The 21,004-nt window shown below is 62.7% G+C and overlaps 1 protein-coding gene across 2 annotated transcripts in view; it reads left to right on the top strand.

The window, feature by feature from the left end:
• The window catches only part of SCUBE1 (signal peptide, CUB domain and EGF like domain containing 1), a 137,741-nt gene extending 118,821 nt beyond the window's left edge, over positions 1–18,920 (top strand). For both annotated transcript variants that reach the window (XM_024127391.2, XM_024127390.2), the window contains 12 exons: positions 1,691–1,810; positions 2,174–2,278; positions 3,264–3,380; positions 4,164–4,301; positions 5,537–5,740; positions 8,831–8,992; positions 10,355–10,522; positions 12,433–12,594; positions 14,195–14,392; positions 15,888–16,040; positions 16,427–16,506; positions 18,725–18,920. In XM_024127391.2, coding sequence (XP_023983159.1) covers positions 1,691–1,810; positions 2,174–2,278; positions 3,264–3,380; positions 4,164–4,301; positions 5,537–5,740; positions 8,831–8,992; positions 10,355–10,522; positions 12,433–12,594; positions 14,195–14,392; positions 15,888–16,040; positions 16,427–16,506; positions 18,725–18,877 — 1,760 coding nt within the window. In that variant the 3' untranslated portion in view covers positions 18,878–18,920. The remainder of the gene's footprint in view (positions 1–1,690; positions 1,811–2,173; positions 2,279–3,263; positions 3,381–4,163; positions 4,302–5,536; positions 5,741–8,830; positions 8,993–10,354; positions 10,523–12,432; positions 12,595–14,194; positions 14,393–15,887; positions 16,041–16,426; positions 16,507–18,724) is intronic.
• Positions 18,921–21,004: the final 2,084 nt, after the last annotated feature.

The raw sequence follows: 21,004 nt of genomic DNA, 5'->3' as shown, positions 1-21,004 counted from the left end.
ATGTGCCACATCTTCTTTATCCTTTCATCTGTCGATGGACACTTAGGTTGCTTCCATGTCCTGGCTATTGTAAATAGAGCTGCAATGAATATTGTGGTACATGACTCTTTTTGAATTATGGTTTTTACTTGAGTGGTTTTAATAAACCAAAGCAAATCAAGTTCATGTCCCCTCAAGGCTTTTACAAATCCCTGACCCTTTTCAGATTTGCTTCTTCTTATCTTCTTGCATATTCTCTCACAACCAGACACACAATCAGGCAAATGTACTTTTTTCCCCATTTTTTCCTTACTGCCAGTCGGTTTGCCTTCCCTCCTGCTTTTTAGGCGACTTTACACTTTTCTCTGAGGGCTTCGATGTCCTAAGGTGGTGGGATGGACGGTTTACACAGCAGAGTCAGAGCTCACCTGCATGCGAGCTGAGTAAGTTAGCTTTTGCCCCCGTCCCGTGGGCGCCAGCGGGACTCGTGGGGCCCCCGGGTCAGAGTCCAAGGGCCTCATAACTCACAGCACAGCCAGCAGCCCCCCAGGTCCCGTCCAGCCAGGAGGATGTGTAGACAGGGCATCTGCATCCTGGCTGAAGGACGCCCAGCGTGGGAAGCTCACCCCTCGCTTTTGTAGCGAACGGAAGCCAGGCTGCTCTCGTCTGGAGGGAGATGTTGCCTCGTCCCCTAGAAGGTGCTTGCTGTCAACAGAACCCTGAGAACCGGCTCCGGGAAAGACGCACCAGTGCTCTGCATCCTCCACATCCCCACAAGGACGTGCGGGCACGTGCAGGGCCGGGCGCGCACAAGGAAGCTGTGTTGTCCGTCCGTAGTCGCTGACGAGCCCCTCTAGGAAGTCAAAGAAAGTACAGGGAACTGCCGGGGGCTAACGTCTCCCTTGGAAGGTTGTCCTTGCGGACGGTTGTCCTTCCGTTGCTTCACCAGTGAGAACACGGGCTCTTCAGCGGCCCTTTGGGTTTGTATTCTCTGCAGGTGTTGTCGTTCATAGCTTCTTGATTCTTTGGGAACGAGGGACTTTTGGCCTTGAGTTTGCTTGGGGGCCAGATGTTTTATCTGGAGGGCCGTGAGTCTGTTTCCATTTCTAGACTGTGTCCTTTCAAGGCTCTTCTTGAAAGTGTTCAGCCGCATGTCGAAGATCATCCGGACTGGCAGTTCCCCGCCAGCAATCTCTTACTCCAGCTAAGTCCCCTGTTTCAGCCTGCTCCCTGGCGCGACGCCACATGAGAAACTCTGAAGAGCTCAGTGTGGGACATCTTCAAACACCTCATGGATGTGCCTGGGGGCTGCGCCCCAGAGAGGGCTTCCCAGAGACCCTCCCCTGCTTAGTCACTGCCAAGAAGTCCATGGCCATTTTCAGCCGTTCCCTTCCCCACATGGGCAGGGACACCTGCTCTGGAGGATCCAGCCCCGCCCTTGGATCGGGGCGCACGGGGAGTGAACCTTCTCGCAGAGAGCCTGGACAGGTGTTGGAGGGAGAAGGGAGCAAACCGCCCCCGGGGCCCAGCGTCCCCCTACGTCCGAACGGACGTGGACCCTGCCACCTCCCGGCCCCCTCCCACCAAGACGGTCTGGCCAGGGGACGGACGTGGGGTGGGAGATCCCGCTGGTCCATGCTCAGGGGCCCTGCCGGCTCCAGAAAGCCACCCCTGGCCCCTCAAGCCCCTCTTGTGTCTTCCTTCTCCTCAGAGACGGGCAAGTGCCCTTCTCGGGCCGAGGCCTCACCCCAGGCCCAGCTGTCCTGCAGCAAGGTGGGCGGTGCGGAAAGCTGCTCTCTTTCCTGCCTGGCCCACACACTCTTCGTGCCAGGTAACCCAAGGCTGTCCCCGGGATGGGGTGGGGGGGCAGGGCTCCCTTCCCCGGGGTCCAGCCTCCGCTCCCCGCTGTTCTCCAGGAGAGGAGCCCAACCTAGGAATTAGCACCCCCAGGCCTGGTCACTGAGTGACCCTGGGCTGCTGTCCGGTTCTGGGGGGGCCGCAGCGTCCTTCTCAAAAGTGCAGCGAACGCATTCCTGCCCAGCCGCTTAGCCTGTAGTCGTGTAGCGGAAACGGACTGACGTGAGGGTCAGTCCTGACCTTCGTCGCATTCGGTGACCCCTCCGAGGCCCCCAGGATGTGCGGGTGCTGGAAGGGGGGGGCACCCAGGCCCACCTCAGCCCTGGCCTCTCTACAGACTCGGACGACAGCTACAGCCTGAGCTGCGGTGTCCCGGGCCTCCAGGGCAAGATGCTACAGAAACGCAACAGCACCGGCTCCAGCACCGGGCCCAGCTGCTCAGGTAGTCCCTGGCCTGTCCACGCCGCCCGCACCTGCGGGACCCCTTGACTTTCCGTCCAGCCCCAGGCCAGGGGGAGACAGTGGGGCATGGCCCAGGGAAGGCCTCCTGGCCTGGGGCCTGCCCGGTATGGCTCAGGGTGCCAGGGAGCTAAGAGCAGGGCCAGGACCCAGAAGCAAGCAGGCTGTAAGCTGAGTCCCAGCCCAAGGGCAGTGGACCATGGAAGGGCCCTTGCGGCTCTGGGCCACAGTTCCAGAGTGGCTTAGTGACCCTCAAGTGCTATGGGTCTATGGATCTCAGATTCCATTTCAGTGAAGGGAGTCACATCTGCTGCGGCCACAAGGTTCTAAAAACGCCCAGAGTCAGAGCTCCCCTGGGAGACCTCCCCCCCGCCCCCCCCCCCAGGAATACTGGAGGCACGCCCACTCCCAGGCACTCTGGGACACAGCCAGATCCCCTGCCGGCAGGAGGTTGTACTTCAGCAGCTTCTCCTATTCCGGATGCTGCATTCAATGATATGCTTAATACATACATACACGAAGCTTAATCCTAAGCTTCTGTGACTATAGGATTCTTTGGTCCAAGGGTCTGCTTTGCTCGTGGAAGGAATCAGCGGCTCTGGCGTCTGTATCATTTCACATCCCCTTCCCTTCCTTGCTTCCCTCTCTCGTCCTTGCTGCCCTTTCTCCTGAAAGCACCAGCCACATAAAGTGGCCCTGGTGATGGGGGAGAAGGCACGAGGCTTGCCCTTCCTCCTCCACCGACCTCTGGCTGGATGGCCCCTGGGGCGAGCATGACCCCACCGTCCACCCTTGCACCTTTGTCAGGGAGAGAAACGAGGTGGCAGAGGTCCCCACCCACGGCTCCCAGTGGGTTTGTCCCCCTGGCAGCCCCCTCACGCTCAGGCACTCCCTCCGCAGCCCCCGGCCCCACCACCTCCCTGCCCAAGGGAGAGGCCGCCACCTGGGGGGGTTTGGACTTTCCCCAGGTGCCCCTGCCACCCTCATCAGGCAGAAGGCCCGGTTCAAGATTCGAGATGCCAAGTGCCACCTCCGGCCCCGAAGCCGGGAGCCGGCAAAGGAGGCCGTGAGGCAGCTGCTGCTGGGTGAGTGGGCCGCCCTGGCACCACCCACACGGGGGGCGGGGGGAGGTCCCCAGGCCTGGGGGCTGGGGGCCCAGGGTCCAGCGGGACTGGGTTTCCAGGGGTGGGGGCCTCTCTTCGTCCTCACCACCGTGGACCCTGAGCCCCAGGAGCCACGCCTGGTGGACCGTGGACGGTGGTGGTGTCCCTGGGGAAGAAAGCCGGCATTTGAGCGGAAAGGCATCCCTGGGGTCCATCGGCCCGCCTCACTCAGGGTTAAATGAGCTCCCCAGAGCAAGGGCTTTCTGCGCAGCCTGGTCGTGTCCAAACAGGAGGCATCTCGGGCTCACTCAGCGGCTCTCTCTAGAGTGAGGGTGGTGCAGAAGGGCGTTCCAGGCTGGGGGAGAGCCTGGGGAAAAGGACCAGGGGGAAAGCATGCCAGCTCTGTTTCCACGAAGATTCCCGAACACCTTAGGGTTCCTCCTCAAATCTGACAAACCTTGGCACGCAGCAGGCGCAACCTGGGCCGAGCGGCCCTGAGCTGGGGCTGCACAGCTTTGCCAAGGCAGATGCACGAAGGGCCTCCCGTGCAGTGGTGTGATGGCCTCGGGAGGGCTGGGTGCAGGGCCTGGCTCAGCACCCCCGGCCCCTCCTGAGACCTGGCCTTCTCCAGCCTCAGTTTCCCCGTCTGCACATGGCCTCTCAGGCAAGGCGGGAGCTGGCCACCAGCAGTCTGCGTGCAGGGTGAGGTAGGACCGTGCTCCCCGCCCCGTGCCACCTTTGCACAGTGGCCCCTTCCTTGTCCAGAAAACTGCCACGTGACCTTTGTGACCCTCAAGTGTGACTCCTCCAAGAAGAGGCGCCGTGGCCGAAAGTCCCCATCCAAGGAGGTGACCCACATCACAGCAGAGTTCGAGGTTGAGACAAAGATGGAAGAGGCCTCAGGTGGGTGAGGAGCCCCCTCGTGAGGTGCTGAGGGCCTCAGCGAGGACAGCGGAGTGGGAGGTCTGCTGGGCACGAAGCCAGGCTCCCAACCAGGCCACGGCTACCGGAGGTGGCGGCCAGCCAGGCAAGCGGGGGAACTGGCAGGGCTCAGGGCCGGGCCCTCAGAGCAGCTGCCCAGCCCAGGGTGGAAGAGAGGCCCGGGGCCGCGAGAGGAGCAGGGCTGGGTCCTGCAGTGACAGCCACAGGCCTCTCCCCACAGCTCCACGCCCTCACCGGGGCCTGCAAGGGCCCATGCCTGCAGCCTCCCCAGGACCGTTCAGCCAAGCACCTGTCTTTCCCAGGTTCCAGCAGGGGCCTTGTGGGATGCTGGCTCGTGTTTCATACCAGCAGTTCCCTCTGGGCTGTAAATGAGAGTTGAGTTGGGACAGAGGAGCAGAGATCCGTCAGCAAGTGTGTGCTGTGTGTGCCTGGCCCTGGACGCTGTGGCAAGAGGGGACAGACCCTTGTCCCCGCACTGGCGGCACGGCCAGCCAAGGGAGACGCCGGACGGCGGGCGCGTGAGAACGAACAGGGCACAGCGCCGAGGGCCCTCCCCTAGAGAGGGGCCCGGAATCTCCCGCAGAGAGGTGCCATTTGAATCGGGACTTGAAAACAAAGTTCACCAAGTGGAACTGGTGGCAGGGATGGCGTTCAGGCAGAGCGAACAGAACAGGCAAAGGCCCAGAGGTCAGAGAGAGCAGGGTGTGTTCCGGAAGCAGTGAGGAGGGCAGGGCGGCCAGAAGGCAGAGTTCACGGTGAGTGTCAGATGCTGGGGGTTAGAGCTAGCGAGGCGGGCGGGGGCTGGACCACGAGGGGCCTGGGATTCATGGCGGCAGAGGTGGATGTTGTCTTGGATGCAGTGGCAGCCTCAAGGGTGTTTGAGCAGCAGGCGGGGCCCCCATGAGTGAGCTGTGCCCTGGGCAGGGGACGTGTTGCAGTGGCAGAGGCCGGGCTTCTGCTCAGATCTGCTGCGGGGCCCTTGAGCAGCTCATACCTGTCGGAGCCTCGGTCCCCTGGAGCCTCCGTCTCCTGCTGTCAGACATTCGCAGCAAGGGCGCCTCGGCCCGGGGCCGCTGCGGGAAGGCTCTGAGCAGAGGCGCGGCCCGGCACGGCGCCTGGCAGGGCAGCCCGGTGGAGAGACGGCTCACGGCGGCGGGGCGGGGGGTCGCGAGCTCGGGTCTCGCCCGCCCCTGCAGACACCTGCGAGGCCGAGTGCGTGCGGAGGCGAGTGGAGCAGAGCCTGCAAGCCGCCGTCAAGACTCTGCGCAAGTCCGTCAGCCGGCAGCACTTCTCCGTCCAGGTTGCGGGCACTGAGTACGAGGTGGCCCAGCGGCCGGCCAAGGCCCTGGAGGGCCAGGGGACGTGTGGCACAGGCCAGGTGCTGCAGGACGGCAAATGCGGTGAGTCCCTGCCCTCAGCCACTCCAGTGTCGCCCTGCAGACTTTCTCTGTCCTTCCTTCCGTGCGGGCCCAGGTAAAGAGCCCACGGGAGACAGACACGTCGGGCCGGGACAGGGAGACAAGGAGTCCTGCCGGGGAGAAGTGCCGTAGCACTTAGACATGATGGCCGCCATTAAAGAGCGCTCCCCTGGTGCCGGGACCGAGTACACGGGTGACCCTGCCTGCGGTCCTGAGGAGGGGCGAGACAGGGAGAGCACAGGCCAGCAAGGCCCCAGCCGAGGGGTGTGAGGAGCATGGGACCAGTCCGTGGGGCTCGAGGAGCCTTCCCAGCAGAGGCATGTGGGAGCTGAGGGCAGAGGAGGAGCAGGGTGAAGATGCCCGGGAGGCTGAGGGCCCCCCGGCGGGGCGGGGGCAGTGCTGCAAGGAGCAGGGAAGGCCAGGCCACCGCAGGGGCCGTGGGCAGGGCGGCCAGGTCCAGTGAACGAGGCTGGGGACCTGACCGGCCCCCATCGAGAGGGGACGGGTTTAGAGACAGCCCCCGGTGGCTCAGAGGTGAACTTGACTGAGTCCTAGTTCCAGTGGGGTTGACGGTTACGTGGGAGAGAAGGCAGGCAGCCACCGGGTGAGCACATCCACAGGCCAGATGAGGGCTTGCTGGCCCCGGTGCTGCCCTGGGCACGCTGGGAAGCACTGGCCCGCGCTGAGCCGGGAGCAGCCTCATTCGCCCTCTGCCCTGGGAAGGCCAAGTGGAGGGCGGCAGCGGAGCGGAGACCTAGCCAGAGATGGTAGAGCCTGGAACCAGGGGCAGCAGGAGAGGCGGACAAGGAAGAGAGAAATTGAGAGCACGCTTTGGAGAGGGAGGCAAGGGAGAAGGAGGCTTCAAGGACGACTCCACCCGTTCAGGCCACTTGGGCAGAGATGGCATCGTTTTCGGATCTGGGAGAAACTTGGGGGAGGGGGCTGGCGGAGGCGGGGGTCCTAGCTATCCTTGTTAGTCTGAGACGCTCATGAGTCGTCCTGGTGAAGGCGCTGACTAGGTTGGAGCCACAGATCTGGAGCACAGAGTGTAGCCTGGGCCGGAGACACAGGCTGGGAGCCGCTGCAGAGGAGGTGGGATATAGGAGTGGGGGGAGGGGCGGTGGAGCAGGCAGAGCGCCCTTCCCCCGCAAGGGGGGAGGGGGAGGGACTCGGGGATGTCATTCTTTCATTTTTAACCACTTATTTTGAAACCATTTCAAACTTTCAGAAACACTGCCAGACAGAACAAACAACTTCCGTATTTTCTTCATCCAGATTCCCCCATTGCGGATGTCTTACAGCGTTCGCGCCGTCATGCTTTCCCGTGCGTGTGGCGTGCTTTGTGTGTCTTTACATCACCTGCTAAATTCCACCAACTCTTCGGACAGCATCCCTTTCCTCTCCGTGTTGTGTTTAGTGGTCATGTCTCCGGAATCCTTCATCTGGAGCAGTTCCTGGCTCTTCCCCTGCCTCTCCCGTCCTGCCCCCGGCTGGCCCTAAGTTCTGTAAGGTGACCCTCAGCTGCGTCTGGTGCTTCCTGGTGACCAGACTCAGGGCCTGCGTTCTTGGCAGGAAAACCACGCTCCACGTCTGCTCTTCAGCGCCCCCGTCAGGAGGCACAGGGTATTGCCCTGATCCACCGCTGGTTCCTCCACCTTAATTCACCATTTTCCCTCTGCCATTGATTAGGATTTCATGGGGGTGTACTGGAGTGTGCACCAACACCCTGCCCCCCATCAAACTGCCATCCACTCGCCGACAGCCACCAAATTAGCCACCTCTACAATTGCTGCCATGCCGTGTTCTCTGTTTCTATCATCCCTCCTACATTTATTAGCATTCTAGTGTAAGAGAGAGCTCTCCCTTCTCCCGCATGTTGGCATTTTTCTATATATCTATGCATTCATGCCAGTGTGGACTCACAGATTCCTCACTGGCTTGTAATCCACTCCTAACATGACTTAGTTCGGTGCTCAGATCGTCCCTGCATCAGCCAGTGGGCGCCCCGTCCGCTTGGCCCCTGTGTCCTTTGGACATGGCTCCATCACTCATTGAGCATTCTCTTACTGTCCGGCACTAAAGATGTTTCAGACTCAGCTTGTGCTTTCCCTGCCTTGGAATCAGCCAAAACTCCAAGGACCCCTGTTCCTTTTAGAGGAGGAGAGTGTGTAGAAAGTGAAAGCTGAGATACTCACTGCTACTGGAGTGTCACTGCTTGTAGGCCCTCTCATTGGACAGAACTAGAAAGTATAGGTATGCATATATTACATGGAGACCTATGTACCTATGCTATTCCTGTAGCTCTGTGTGTGTGTGTGTGTGTGTGTGTGTGTGTGTGTGTTTTATAAAACCATGAATTCATACCAATACCTCCAATTCAGTACCTGACTATTCTTTCTAACTTCTTTTTCCATGTTATTTTTCCATGTTTCTAAATATCTTGTCCCGTGAGGCATTCAGCTCCCTTTCTCCTTATTTTCTCAGTCAGTTCCCTTACTTACTCATCAGTTTGCTTATGTGGCCAGTGCAGCCAACCACACTGGCTCTCCTCAGCCCAGCCTCTCTGTATCCTCAGCGCCCAGGCCCCTGCCACTCCCCCAGCCCCTCTGCACCTGAGCCCCACGTCCTCAGGTGCCAGCTCCGCCACAGCCGGCAGGGGAGCTTGGTCTGGATGAAGTTGACTGTGGGGCACCTAGGAGGCCGTTGGTACACAGGCCGAGGGCCCAGGGCTGGAGGGCAGCATGTGGAGCCGAGAGGGGACGAAAGTCCCCGCAGAGACACTTACGAGAGGGCTGAGGCCAGGGGTCTGCAGGGGACCCCGAGTGGCAGCAGCCAGGAGGGCACATGAGACCAGGACAGGGTCCTCACAGATGACCACCGCCTGGCTCCTACCCCCTGCTCTTCCGGGACGGGTCTGGGCCCCTCTGTGCCCCCGGAGCCACAGGGGCGAGAGCTGGGCCCTATGTGGAAGGACAGAGCCTGGGCTTGAGGCACCCGCAGACAGACGGCCAGACCGCCTGGTCACTGCTCCCCACCTCCGCCCCCAGCAGTCTCTCCACGTTGCCTCCGCAGCGGCCTGCGGGCCTGGCACCTACTTCAGCGGAGAGCCAGACCAGTGTGTGCCGTGCACGCCGGGGACCTACCAGGACGGGAACGGCCAGCTCAGCTGCACGCCGTGCCCCAGCAGCGACAGGCTCGGCCTGGCTGGTGCCCGCAACGTATCCGAGTGTGGAGGCGAGTAGGGGCCCTCCCTGGAAAGAGGAGCCGGGGGTGGGGGAACAGGGCACCTCCTGTCTCCACCGAGGTTCCCAAAGCAAAGGCCCGGGTGCCTCGTGGTCTTTTGTAAAGCTCTTTGCCGTTTCCAGAGCCTGTCAGGACTTCCACGCAGCTGCACTTACAAAGTGCGTTGCAGGCCCACAGTGCGTGTGCCAGAGTGCACGGTGGTGAGCAGGTGCTGGGCTGCACTTGGTGCCCTTTAAAACGGCACCATGCAGGCTGGAAAGGACTTCACAGTTTACCACTTGCTCATTTACAGGTCAGCTTATAGCGGAGGTACGCAGTGCTTTATAGTTGACCAAACACGTGACACCTCATGGGGCACCCATGATTGTCGAAATGCTTTATGGAGTGCGGCCAGATACTTGGGGAAGAACAGTGCTCTACACAAAGAACTTTACGGTTGGCCTTTTGGATGGTTGGGAGAGCCCTTTTTCAACTTACCAAGCACAATTTGGTTCGCAAAGAGCTTTGGCATTTACTACTCCCACTTAACCTCATCTGTGAAATGGGCTTGTAGCCTTCCCCCCATCAGCCTCCCTTCCCGGGCCATTGTGGGGAGATCACCCAAGAGAATGCATGGGGAAAGGTGTGCTGGTGAGTGGGACCCTTAGGGTGGCAGAGACCTCCAGCCTTCTCTGGGGGACAGAGGAGATCAGAGCCCAGCCCTGAGTCCCTGCAGACTGGCCCGCTGCCCTCTGGCCCCTGCCCCCTCCAGGAGTGTGGTCTGTGCCCCAGGGGAGGTAGGACCTGTCAGAGAGCACAGAGAGGCCACTGGGGGAGCAGAGAATTCCAGGGTCGGGGCTGAGAAGGCACTAAACCCATGCCTCGCTCAGCGCCGGAATACCCTCTACATCCTGACTTTTTGCTAGAATGTGTTGTCTCCTCCCTTTGTCCCAGCTGTGCCCTGGGGCCCTCATAGAACCCCCTCCCTCCGCTCAGTCCCAGCCAGGCAGATAGACAAGGCAGCATCAGCCTGGAGCTTAAGAGCCCCAGGTCCTCATGCGAAGACAGTGTGGCCCGCCCCCTGGGCAGAGCCCCCTAAATAAATGGCCTCCACGACCTCCCACCTCCACATGTAGTGTCCACACTTCCCAGCTCTGGAGCAAGGCCACTTCTCAACCCACAGCCCTTCTGTCTGGTGGGAGGAGAAAAGCCAGGCCTGACCAAGACCACACAGGGCACTCCTCCCCCTCGGCCCCCCGCCTTGGTGCCTTGGTGCCTTGGTGCCTTTCCCAGGACAGGTGAGGGCTGAGCTGAGTGCCGGGCCTGGACCGAGGCGCCCCGCCCCCAGCCTGAGCCGTGACCTCTGACTTGCAGGCCAGTGCTCTCCAGGCTTCTTCTCCACCGACGGCTTCAGGCCCTGCCAGGCCTGCCCCGGGGGCACGTACCAGCCTGAGCCTGGGCGCACGGGCTGCTTCCCCTGCGGAGGGGGACTGCTCACCAAGCGCGAGGGCACAGCCGCCTTCCGAGACTGTGAGGCCAAAGGTGAGGACTCACCCCTCCGCTCAGGGTCAGTTTCCCTGGAGGGCCCTCGTTTCCTGCCCTGGCAAACCTCCAAGGTCAGAGGAGGAGCCTGGAGCCTCAAGCAGTGGACACTGGTGGCGAGCTCTGTGCTGCACACGAGGACAGGGACGGCGGGGGTCCAACACAGGCCTGCCTGAGGGCTCGGATGAGAGAGCCAGGCAGGCACAGAGGCTCCAGCCTGGAGCTTTGGGCCCCCAGCCGCCGGCTCCTCAAGACACTGGGGAGGCTTTGAGCTGCACTGGGAGGAAGGTTGGGAGGGGAGGAAGGTGAGGAGGGGCAGGAGGCGGAGGGGCAGCGGGGTGAGGTCAGAGGTCAGAGGTCTTCAGGGCTGCCGGGGCCCTGCAGTGCGGCCCCTCCTCCCCTCCACACCACCAAAGCTCCACCGCCGGCCCAGGCTCGACTCTCCACTGAGGGACAGTCCTCCCCACCTGCTGATGGCCCGACATACAGACTCTGAATCTTCCCCAGCTCTCCAGCCCCACCTCCCACTGGCTCCTGCCAGGTTTTCTCCCCTTTACTGCTAGCCTCCCAGAAGGAGTGTCTGGACTCCACTTCCTCTCCTCTCATCCTCTCCGAATCCCCGCCAGCCAGTCAGACTGTCACCCCACTACACCCGCCCAGCGTTTGCTCCCCACAAGGCGGCCCACAGGGTCCCTGAGCTGCTGGAGCCCAAGTCAGTCCTGTCTGCGTCTCCCGAGACTGGGACGCGGCCCCCTCGGAGCGCCCTTCCTGCTCCTGGGGCCCCGCTCAGCCTCCCCCAGCCCCGCCCCCGGGTGCTGGGACATCCCGGGCCCCTGGCACTCGCTGCTCTTGAGTCTGGATAAGCTCCTCTGCTCGCTTTAAGTAGCATCTCTGCACGGGGGCCCCCAGCTTCTGTTTCCAGTCCAGCCTCTCTCCGACCTGGACTCTGCCCTCCTGCCAGGCCACAGCTCCACATCGTGTCTAACAGGCATCTCAGAGTCCACAAGTCCAGGCTCCCCTCCAGCGCACGGCGGCCCTTCCTGCCAGGTGCTCAAGGGAGCCTTGGCGTCACTCTGAGTGCTCTTTCCCCCTCACCTCACAGCCAGTCTGTCCGCAGCCCCTGCAGCTCTAGCTTCTAAACAGCCCGACTGGGCCTTCCCTGGCGGTCCGGTGGTTAAGACTCCGCGCTTCCACTGCAGGGGGCGCGGGTTCGATCCCTGGTCGGGGAACTAAGATCCCACGTGCCGCGCAGCACGGCCAGAAATAAAATAAAATAAAAAATAAACAGACGCAGAGTGACCCTGACCCAGGCCACCGCCACCCCTCCCCGATGGCCCTGGCCTGTCCTGCCTGGGCCTCCGCCCCCACCCCCCTCCCCCAGAGCCCACTCCCAGTGCAGCAGCCGGTGGCCTTCCTCGCTCAGAGGAAAGCCCAGTCCTCGCCGTGGCCCCTCGACCTCTGCTCCGGCCACAGCTGGCACAGACACGGCCCACCCCCGGGCCAGCTCCGCACTCCTCGGGCCTCCCCGCCGGTCGCCTCGGTGCCGCCTTCCCTCGCCTCCCTCCACAGCCGGCCCTTCGGCATCTCACTTTCCGTTTATTATCCCCGGCGGAGGCACAGACGGGCATCCCACGCGGCCAGCCGCAGGACGATGTTGGCCCCGGGGCGGGGCTCGGTCTGCCTGGCTCGCTGCTCAGAACCCGTGGTCCACAGCACACCCTGCACTGTTGCGGGCAGGGGCAGGGAGCAGGGGGGTCGGCCCCTCGGCAACTGGGCGCGGGCGTGGAAGGTTACCGGGCAATGGGGAGGGGCCTCGAGCTCTGTGCTGAGTCAGCCCTCGAGGGCAGGGAGCCCCGGGGAGAATGCCGCCTGCCCTTTCCCACCGGTCCCCCCCGCCCCCCCCGCCACAGTGCACTGCTCCCCCGGCCACCACTACAATACCACCACCCACCGGTGCATCCGCTGCCCTGTCGGCACCTACCAGCCCGAGTTTGGCCAGAACCACTGCATCACCTGTCCGGGCAACACCAGCACAGACTTCGACGGCTCCACCAACGTCACACACTGCAAAAGTAGGTGCTGCTCTTCCCGCGGCCGAGGAGCTGCGGGTGCCGGGAGGGGACTGGGGGCAGGTTGTGAGGGCAGGGTGAGCCCTGACCTCAGGTCGTGTCCGCGGTGACAAGGACCGGGAGGCCGGTGACTCCCCGCTGGCCCGTCACATCCGCACATGCACTCGGTGGGACACCCTGTGGTGTGGAGGGTGCGGCCGGCTTGGCCGGGCCCCTGCGCTCCACGGAGCGCGACCTGATCGCGCCGTCGTTCGTCGGTTCCCATGGCTCACCTGCGCCTCAGTGCCGGGCCAGGCCCCACTCCAGGCTCTGGGTCTGCGGAGGGAAAAGTCAGGGCCCGCGCCAAGGAGGCTCGTGGGGCAGCTGCCCGCACCAGACCCTGCAGCTGTGAAGGCGCCGGATGCTCGGGGTGTACCAAGGGTGCAGGCGGAAGAGGGAGACCTGAAGGCCGGCCTGTGTCTGTAGGAAGCTCCGTTTTAGCCTAAAGAAACGTGGCAGCGTAAGACAATCTGGGAAATAGATCATCTCTGAGCCCCTCCCCAGCAAGTCATCTGGGCCTCGCCCAGAGGATGCTGTCTTTAGGGATTTCTAATTCACTTTTCAGAGCCCTTTAGGGCATATGTTCTGGTATTTCACCCTTTCCCTAATCAATTTCCAGCCAGTGACCCCTTTCCTGGGCTGCTGGTCATGTTTGGAACAGCCTAATGGCCCGTGAAGGAGATTTAATCCTCGAGGGGGACGCCACCCCCTCTGCCCGGGCTGCCCCGGCTGGGCTCGCGGCCTCCTGTTGCAGCTTGGCATAGGCAGGGTTTTAAGTGTTTAAACGTCCTAATGAGGAAAAGTGGGGGAAAAGTGGGAGGGAAGCTTCTGGAATGATAAGGTGAAAGTGAAATGTCTCCCAGAAGTTTTGATGTGAGGAGATCTTTCAATGAAAATGTGTGAGAAAATTATGTATGTTTAGCACTTACACTCAATTTTCTTTGCATAACTTCCTTTCCGCAGTTAAGCTAGGAACCGTTTAGCTCATAAAAAAAAATCACGTTTGGCCTCTTTGAGGATGCACGGCTTAGCTAAAATTGGAAAGGTAGGGAAGCGTGTCTCCTGCCGGTCCGAGCCTGCCTGCTGCCCGGGGAGGGCCACACCTGGCACCCGGGAGGCACTCGGGGGATGCCGAGCAAAGGGGTGCACAGACGAGTGGGTGGGAGAAAGGGGACGCTGGGGCCCACTTGGCCTTGGCCGAGACACGGAGGAGGGCACGGGCTGGCGGGCAGCTGGCGGCGGCGGGGCACGGACGCGCCTGCCGGGGGCGCGAGCGGCTCCAGGCAGGAGGCCAGGACGAGGCCCGGCCGCGGAGGTTCAGGTGAGGCAGCCCAGGAAGGAGGCACCCGGGGCTGGGCCTCCGAGAACCAACACGGAACGGGGACCCGCCCCCCGCTGAGGGGTCCCCGAGGGAAGACCGGCCTGGAGCCTGGCCTGCTGGCGGGGAGGGCCGGGTAGAGGGGGGCCAAAGAGGGGGCGGAGCACCTAGCAGCCCTGCCCTGGGCCGCCAAGGCTGCTGAGGGCCAGCCGGGCCTGACCAGGGCACGGGCCGTGGTGCCCACAGACCAGCACTGCGGCGGCGAGCTTGGCGACTACACGGGCTACATCGAGTCCCCCAACTACCCTGGCGACTACCCGGCCAATGCCGAGTGCGTGTGGCACATCTCGCCGCCCCCCAAGCGCAGGATCCTCATCGTGGTCCCCGAGATCTTCCTGCCCATCGAGGACGGGTGTGGCGACGTCCTGGTCATGAGGAAGAGCGGTACGTGCCGTCCAGGGGGGCGGCCTCAACCACCCGCCCGCCACCCCCCCGCGGCACAGCTCCGCGGGGCACTCACCTCCGACCCCAGGGGCTGGGCTTTCCGGAGCTGTGTGGAAAGGTCCGGAGAGCTTAGGGTGCGTCCTAAGTGTGGGAGTCAGGATCTGGTCAGGTCTGGTCTCGATGCTGACCACAAGCCAGTCTCTCATCCCATTTCTCCCGCGTCCTGCCACACCACCCAGGCTGAGCCCCCAGGAGCACCCCCTGCCCCGCAGGCCCTCTTCCCCGCTCTGTGCTTGGAGGGGTGGTGAAGGGCCAGCCTGTGCGCTCACACAGGGCGCCCCAGCTCTGTGAGCTGCAGCCTCCCAGCTCACCACCCCCATGGGGGGCTCCGGGTGAGACTCTGAGCGAGGGGCCAGCCCCTCAGCACTGGGTGGGCACGAGCGCGTGCCCAGATGGCCACGGCAGCGAGAAAGGTGGGGAGCCCTGAGGCCCCCCAGGGACTGGGTAGAACCCCTCGCTGCTGTGGTAAGGCCGCGGTGCCCCCGAGGAGCAAGCTCCAGGTCAGAATGTGAGGGAAGAAGGAGGGGGACAAGACAGACACAGAAACGTGCCTGCCCACCGGGGCCTGGGCTGTGTCTGATACACAGAGCCCGGCCAGAGGAGCGGGAGAGTGGGGGGACGGGGAGGGGGAGGGCCTTGTCCACCGCGTGCTGCATCGTTACCGGGTGCCTGCACCGCCCACTCAGTGTAGCTAATGAGCAGGAAGTGGCCCCCAGTGTGTGAATGGGAGGCCTGAGGCCAGCGTCCTACAGCCAGTCAGAGCCCAGCCCAGGACCATCCCCCGCCCATTCCCATCACCAGCCTCCCCAGTCCACAGCACCTTCCCCTCCAGTCTGTCCACAGAGCTGAGCTCTAGGGAGGCCAGCCTCTCCCGCCTCGAGGACACCTCAGGAAAGCTCCCCCAGGGAGCAGTGAGGAAGTGGGGCACCCTTTGGCCAGCCCCAGGCACCCCAGGGGTCAGCAGGGTCACCCTGTTCATCTGCTCACCGGGAGAAGAGACTGACCCTCCACCCCAGCCCCCCGACTCTGTGCTGGGTGCAGGCGTGAGCCCTGTCCTTGAGGAGCAATTGGCGGGGAGACAGTGACTACCCTATAGAGAGGGGCTGTAGTACAGTGTTCACAGAGCAGAGAGGAAACAGAGTAGGGTGGGGGTGGAGCAGTCAGGGAGGCTTCCTGGAGGAGGAGGCACAGAAACTCGTCTCAGAGGGACGAGGAGGAACTGGGGCTGAGGGTCAGGAAGGGCGTTTGGGGCCGAGGGAACAAGTGCGGGGACTGGAGAGCTGGAGTGTTTGGGGGACTGGGTGCCATGGGTGCTGAATGGCTGACTGAGTGGGGAGGCCAGAGGCCTGTGGCAGGAGGTCAGGGGCCGCGTGAGGAGCTGTGGATCTGGGGCAGCTCAACCATGACGTGCCTCCGCCCCCTGCCCCGCCCCCAGCCTCACCCACCTCTATCACCACCTATGAGACCTGCCAGACCTACGAGAGGCCCATCGCCTTCACCTCCCGCTCCAGGAAGCTCTGGATCCAGTTCAAATCCAATGAAGGCAACAGCGGCAAAGGGTTCCAAGTACCTTATGTCACCTACGACGGTGAGTGTGGCCCCACTGCGCACCCAGGCTGGCCCTGGGGACACAGAAACAAATCACACCTCCCCGGCCTCAGGGAGCTCCAGCCTTGGGGGACTGTGGGGTTCAGACAGGCCCATAAGGGGGACAGGGTGGTGCAGATGAGGGAGCTCTTAGTGGTATCTGCGGGCCTCAGAGGGAGGTGCTACCCAAGCAGGGTTTCGAGGGTTGTATAGGGGTTTTCTAGCTAGTCAAACCTGGAGGAGACCAGTGTGGGTGGAGGAGACAAAGGCACGCAGTCTGAAGCCCAGGGGGAGGGCCGAGGCTGACGGGGAGGAGGAGGCAGGAGGGACTTTCGCCTTCAGCCTCTACCCTCACCTTCCTCCCTTGCCCACCGGCGTGTTTCACAGAGGACTACCAGCAGTTAATAGAAGATATCGTCCGCGATGGACGGCTCTACGCCTCGGAGAATCACCAGGAAATTTTGAAAGTGAGTGAGCTTCCCTATGGGAAGCGATCATATAATCCTGGGATAGTGGCCTGTGATGCTCCAGGGCCATCCCTGCCCCCAGCCCCGACCCCAGCCCTGCACAGAAGTGACGGGAGGAGAGTGATAACAGGAGAAGAGAAGGTGATGGCAGCAGGTGGCCAGGGTCAGGGCTGGTCCAGTGCATCCGTCCTTCTAGCCCAGGACCTGCTGATGTGCCTGTGGGCAGGTTCCTTATGAGCTCTCGGCCTCACTTTAATCATCTGTGAAATGGGGAGAGCTCGACAGCGTGGTCTCTTAAAATCAGGAGAATCCTCTGCTGCCTTTGGGACTGACTCCCTCCTCATCCCACCCACGTCCTGAGAAGTAGAGCCACCTAGTTGTCCGGGGGCTGTGGCCGTCACACGGCGGGCACAGGCCGGGTCAGGCCCGAGGTTGTCACCGTGAGGAGCCAGACTCAGGGATCTGCTCGGGCTCTGGGGGTCGGGCCCCGGCCCAGCCCTGGGCAGACAGCACCCCCAGCCTGGGAGCCGAGGGTGGCGCGGAGGGCAAGAGCGGGGCCGGCCAGTCCCTCGCTAACTTCTGCCCCAGCTGTCACCTCCCAGCTGGGCGGCCCCAGGCCAGCTGTCTGAGCCCCGCCTCGCGTCTGAGCAACTGGGACGGCTCACAGAGTCTCCGAGCCCAGGCCTGGAGCACTCCTGCACGCAGTAGGCAGTTTGTAAGCCAAGAGGTTTGCCCCCTGGCTGCCCTACCCGGATGAGACCCGGGGGTCTCGGGGCACGAAGCCCCTCGTCGCCTTCCTCAGGTACCTGTCCGTTTAGTGGGAACCAGAGGGTCGTCCTGGCCTCTCCGACTCTGTCCTGTTGACAGTGCCTGACTCTCTCGTCCTCGCCCCGGCCCTCTGCCCTGCAGCTGGGAGCATCTTTTCAGAGCTAGAAGCGTTCCCATCTCTTAGCACCAAGCCTTGGCCAGCGAGGCCCAGCCCGGCACAGCTACCAGCTGCCTCCGCGGCGGCTCTCAGGCCTCCACTCCCCACCTCACTGGCCACGGCCTCCTAGGAATGCTCTCTCCCCATTCTCTCCTCAGTGAACGTCCTCTCGTCCTGCTCTCAGCTCAGGCGTCCCATCCTCTGGGCCTCCCTAGCCAGGTTGCGCTCTGAGGGCCCCAGGTGGCCCCCCTTCTTGGCCGTCAGGCCTGCAGTTTAGGTTTGTCCTGTGATTATTTGGCCCCCGTCCCCCGCCTCCATGGGGAAGGAACCACAGGGCTTCCCCCTCAGCACTCTGTCCCCGGCACCTGGCACTGCGCCCAGCACATGGGAGGAGCTCCACCAGTGTCTCCGAGGGCATGGGTGCATGTGTACACGTGGGAGAGGGAGTGTGTGTGTGTGCGTGCGCGCGCGCGTGCGTGTGTGTGCGTGCGTGTGCGTGTGTGTGCGTGCGCGCGCGTGTGCGTGTCCGCTCGCACGTGCCGGGACGAGTCACACCCCAAGACGGCCGCTTGAGACGACGAGCTCGTGGGGCAGGAAGCACGCGGTGCGGTGGCTGCCGGTCACCGGAGGTCCTCCTCCGGGGTGGCATCGCCCCACTTTGCAGATGATGACCCTGGGCTCTGAGAGGGGGCCCAGCTGGTGAGTGACGGCGCCTGAGTGTGGGCCGCCTGGACCCTCGCGGCACACCTGTGCCGAGCACCCCTGGGCCAGGCTCTTGGCTCTCAGGCCTGCACTTCCTCTTCCGCCCAGCCCTAAGAGGAGGGATCGTCACCCCTGTCGTTCAGATGAATAATTCACGTTCCGAGCAGCAGGGCCATTTTCCCAGGGCTAAGGCACCAGGGAGGAGATGGTGCAGCTGCGGTTTCCAGTCCGGCCTATCGGCCTCCAAAGCCTTGCTCTCTACTCCGCGTGCTCTGGTTTTCAACCTGGGGGGGTTGGCTCTTGTGTTTTTGCAGCGCACCCTTTTAAGATAAAATGTGACTGGAACTCCAAGAGTTAAAACGAATAGACTATTAAAAAAACCAATTAGGCTATTAAAACCAAAAAACCTATGCGTGGCAAAGAGTCTGTAGGGTCCTGAAACACACGAGCCAGCCCAGCCTCTTCCCCCTTCCCCCGTCCCTGCAGACACCCTCAGGCCCCTCCAGGGCGCCGGGCATGGCAGAGGCGAGTGGCCAGCGCCCTCCGGCCTGGCCCCAGGCCCCTCACCCTGGCCTCACCCGTGTCTTGCAGGACAAGAAGCTGATCAAGGCCCTCTTCGACGTGCTGGCACATCCCCAGAACTACTTCAAGTACACAGCCCAGGAGTCCAAGGAGATGTTCCCGCGCTCCTTCATTAAACTGCTGCGCTCCAAGGTGTCCCGGTTCCTGCGACCCTACAAATAACCCTGGTGCAGCTGCCCTGCTTGGGGTGCCGGCTACCCGGGGAGGAGAGGGCTCCTCCCCTCCACAGTTGAAGCTAAAGGCGGCTCCGTGGGCCTCCACGCCGCCTTGGGAATCGCCGTGGCGTCTGCCTTTCAGGAATCGCTGACCAGCCCGTGGCGGGCGAGACCACATCCAGGCAGAGACCCCAGCCCGGCTGCACTCTCTGATGCCGCCCCCGTGGGTAAACATTGCTTAAGGCAGCCTTTCTTGCTCCTTCCAGGACACCCATAGCGCCCTCTCCTGAGCTGGCGCCGGCGGACGCCACCCGGACCAGGACGCTTGGCCTCCACCCCGGCGGGTCCCCGGCAGAGCTGACCTATGGAGGTTGCACGTGCCCTCTGCCTGGTGCTCCAGGGGAGAGAGGGGCATGGCTGGCATGTCTCAGGGGGACTCTCAGAGGCAGGATCCGAGACAGGAGGCCAGGCCGAGGAAGCAGGGGTGGTGAAGGCTCGTCTGGGGGCTGTGATAAGCCAGTGTCGATGCCGGCAGGGCGTCCACACCCGCCAGCTCCTCTGGCCGTGGGCCCAGGACACGGGCAAGTGCGGTTGGGCTCTCAGGACTCTGTGATGGGACAGAAAAGAGGTGCTGGGAGAGGAGACTGTAGATTTCTGCTTGCCCGTGATAGAGCATCTAATTAAGTACTATGTGTATGTGAATATAAAGATAAAGATATATATACTTCTATTTGTGGGTACTTCAGGAGAATTCTCTTTAGTAACTGTAAATATTAATCGCCACCCCGTCTTCGCCCAGCTGTTGCTGGCTTCCCTGACTGATTAAACTACTCCTCCAGGCGCTTGCCACGTCTGTTTACAAAGGCCAGGAGCCTCCAAGACCGGGGGTGAGGCAGGTCGGCCCTGGACACGCGGTGGAGTACAAACGCTTGGGGGACTGGGCTCCATGCTCTGCCAGCGTGATGCCCTCCGATGGAATGCGGTGGAAAGCGGTGTCCCTTCGGACCCCTTCCTGGGGTCACAGGGCCCAGTGGTAAACTTTAGAAGGGGCCTGTGTCGGACCCGAGGCCACGACCGTGGAGTTCAAGCTGAGGACGCTTGCCACCGGAAGGCAAGGCTTTGCCCCTGTGGGCACAGGCTGTGCTGAGCCCCGGGGCCCAGGGAGGAAAACAGGCACCGGGACGGGGGGCTGCCCCCAGGCAGAGGCAGGCCCGCTGTCGGAGGCCGGGCTTCCAGCGCAGTCTTCTGTCTGCTGCACCCCGTGGCCTCCCTCTCAGCGTCTCTCTGTAAAGAAGCAAAGTCTGGAGCGTGACCGGGCCGCGCCGTGTCCCGCCCAGCCAGGAGCCAGGGCCTGGGATGGAGCTAGCGAGGACCTCCGACGGGCCGCGGCCTCGCCCACTGCCACGCTGCTGCTGCCACCAGCCGCGGGACACGCAGACGCGCTGTGGCTTTAGGGTTAACAGACACTCAGAATCCCAGAGAACACGGGCGAATCCTCAAACGAACTCCCGTCACCCATTCTGGACACCTCTAGGTGGTTCCCTCCTCGGCCCAGACCCACGCGTGCCGCTAGGGACGAGCACGCCCTCTGAGAACGGCTGTGGCGCTGCGGGCGTGAGGCTGGCGGTCCCGGGCTGGGCGGTGAGCAGGTCATGGCGGATCTCACAGGCCGCAGCAGCGCGCGGCGCTCAGGAGTTACTCACCGCCGTCGCCTGCGTCCCCGGCGGCGGGTCCGCAGCTTGACTAATGCTGCCGTCAGCACCTTCTCTTTCCAAAATCCAGCTCAAGCGCGGAGGGCGCTGCACTTGGTCGGTAGCTCAGTGTCAGCTGGGGAGCCCCGTCCAGGCCACACTGCCCCTCCCCTGGTCACAGTCCTTGAAGGCCACTCACAGTTTCCAGAAAGAGGCCTGTCCTCCGTGTCAAGCCCTTGGTCCTCCCCGGAAATTAGCTGTGTCCTCCAGAATCAGCCCCCAGCAGTAGCTACCCAGGGGAGGGCACTGGGGAGGGTTTTTGGTTTGGGGGTGTGTTTTTAATGCTCTCAATAAGGGTTTTTTGGGGCTTCCCTGGTGGCGCGGTGGTTGAGAGCCCGCCTGCCGATGCAGGGGACGCGGGTTCGCGCCCCGGTCCGGGAGGA

This window comes from Physeter macrocephalus, chromosome 6 (assembly GCF_002837175.3).
Source record: "Physeter macrocephalus isolate SW-GA chromosome 6, ASM283717v5, whole genome shotgun sequence".
Lineage (NCBI taxonomy): Eukaryota > Metazoa > Chordata > Mammalia > Artiodactyla > Physeteridae > Physeter > Physeter macrocephalus.
This window is presented reverse-complemented; position numbering and strand designations above follow the sequence as displayed.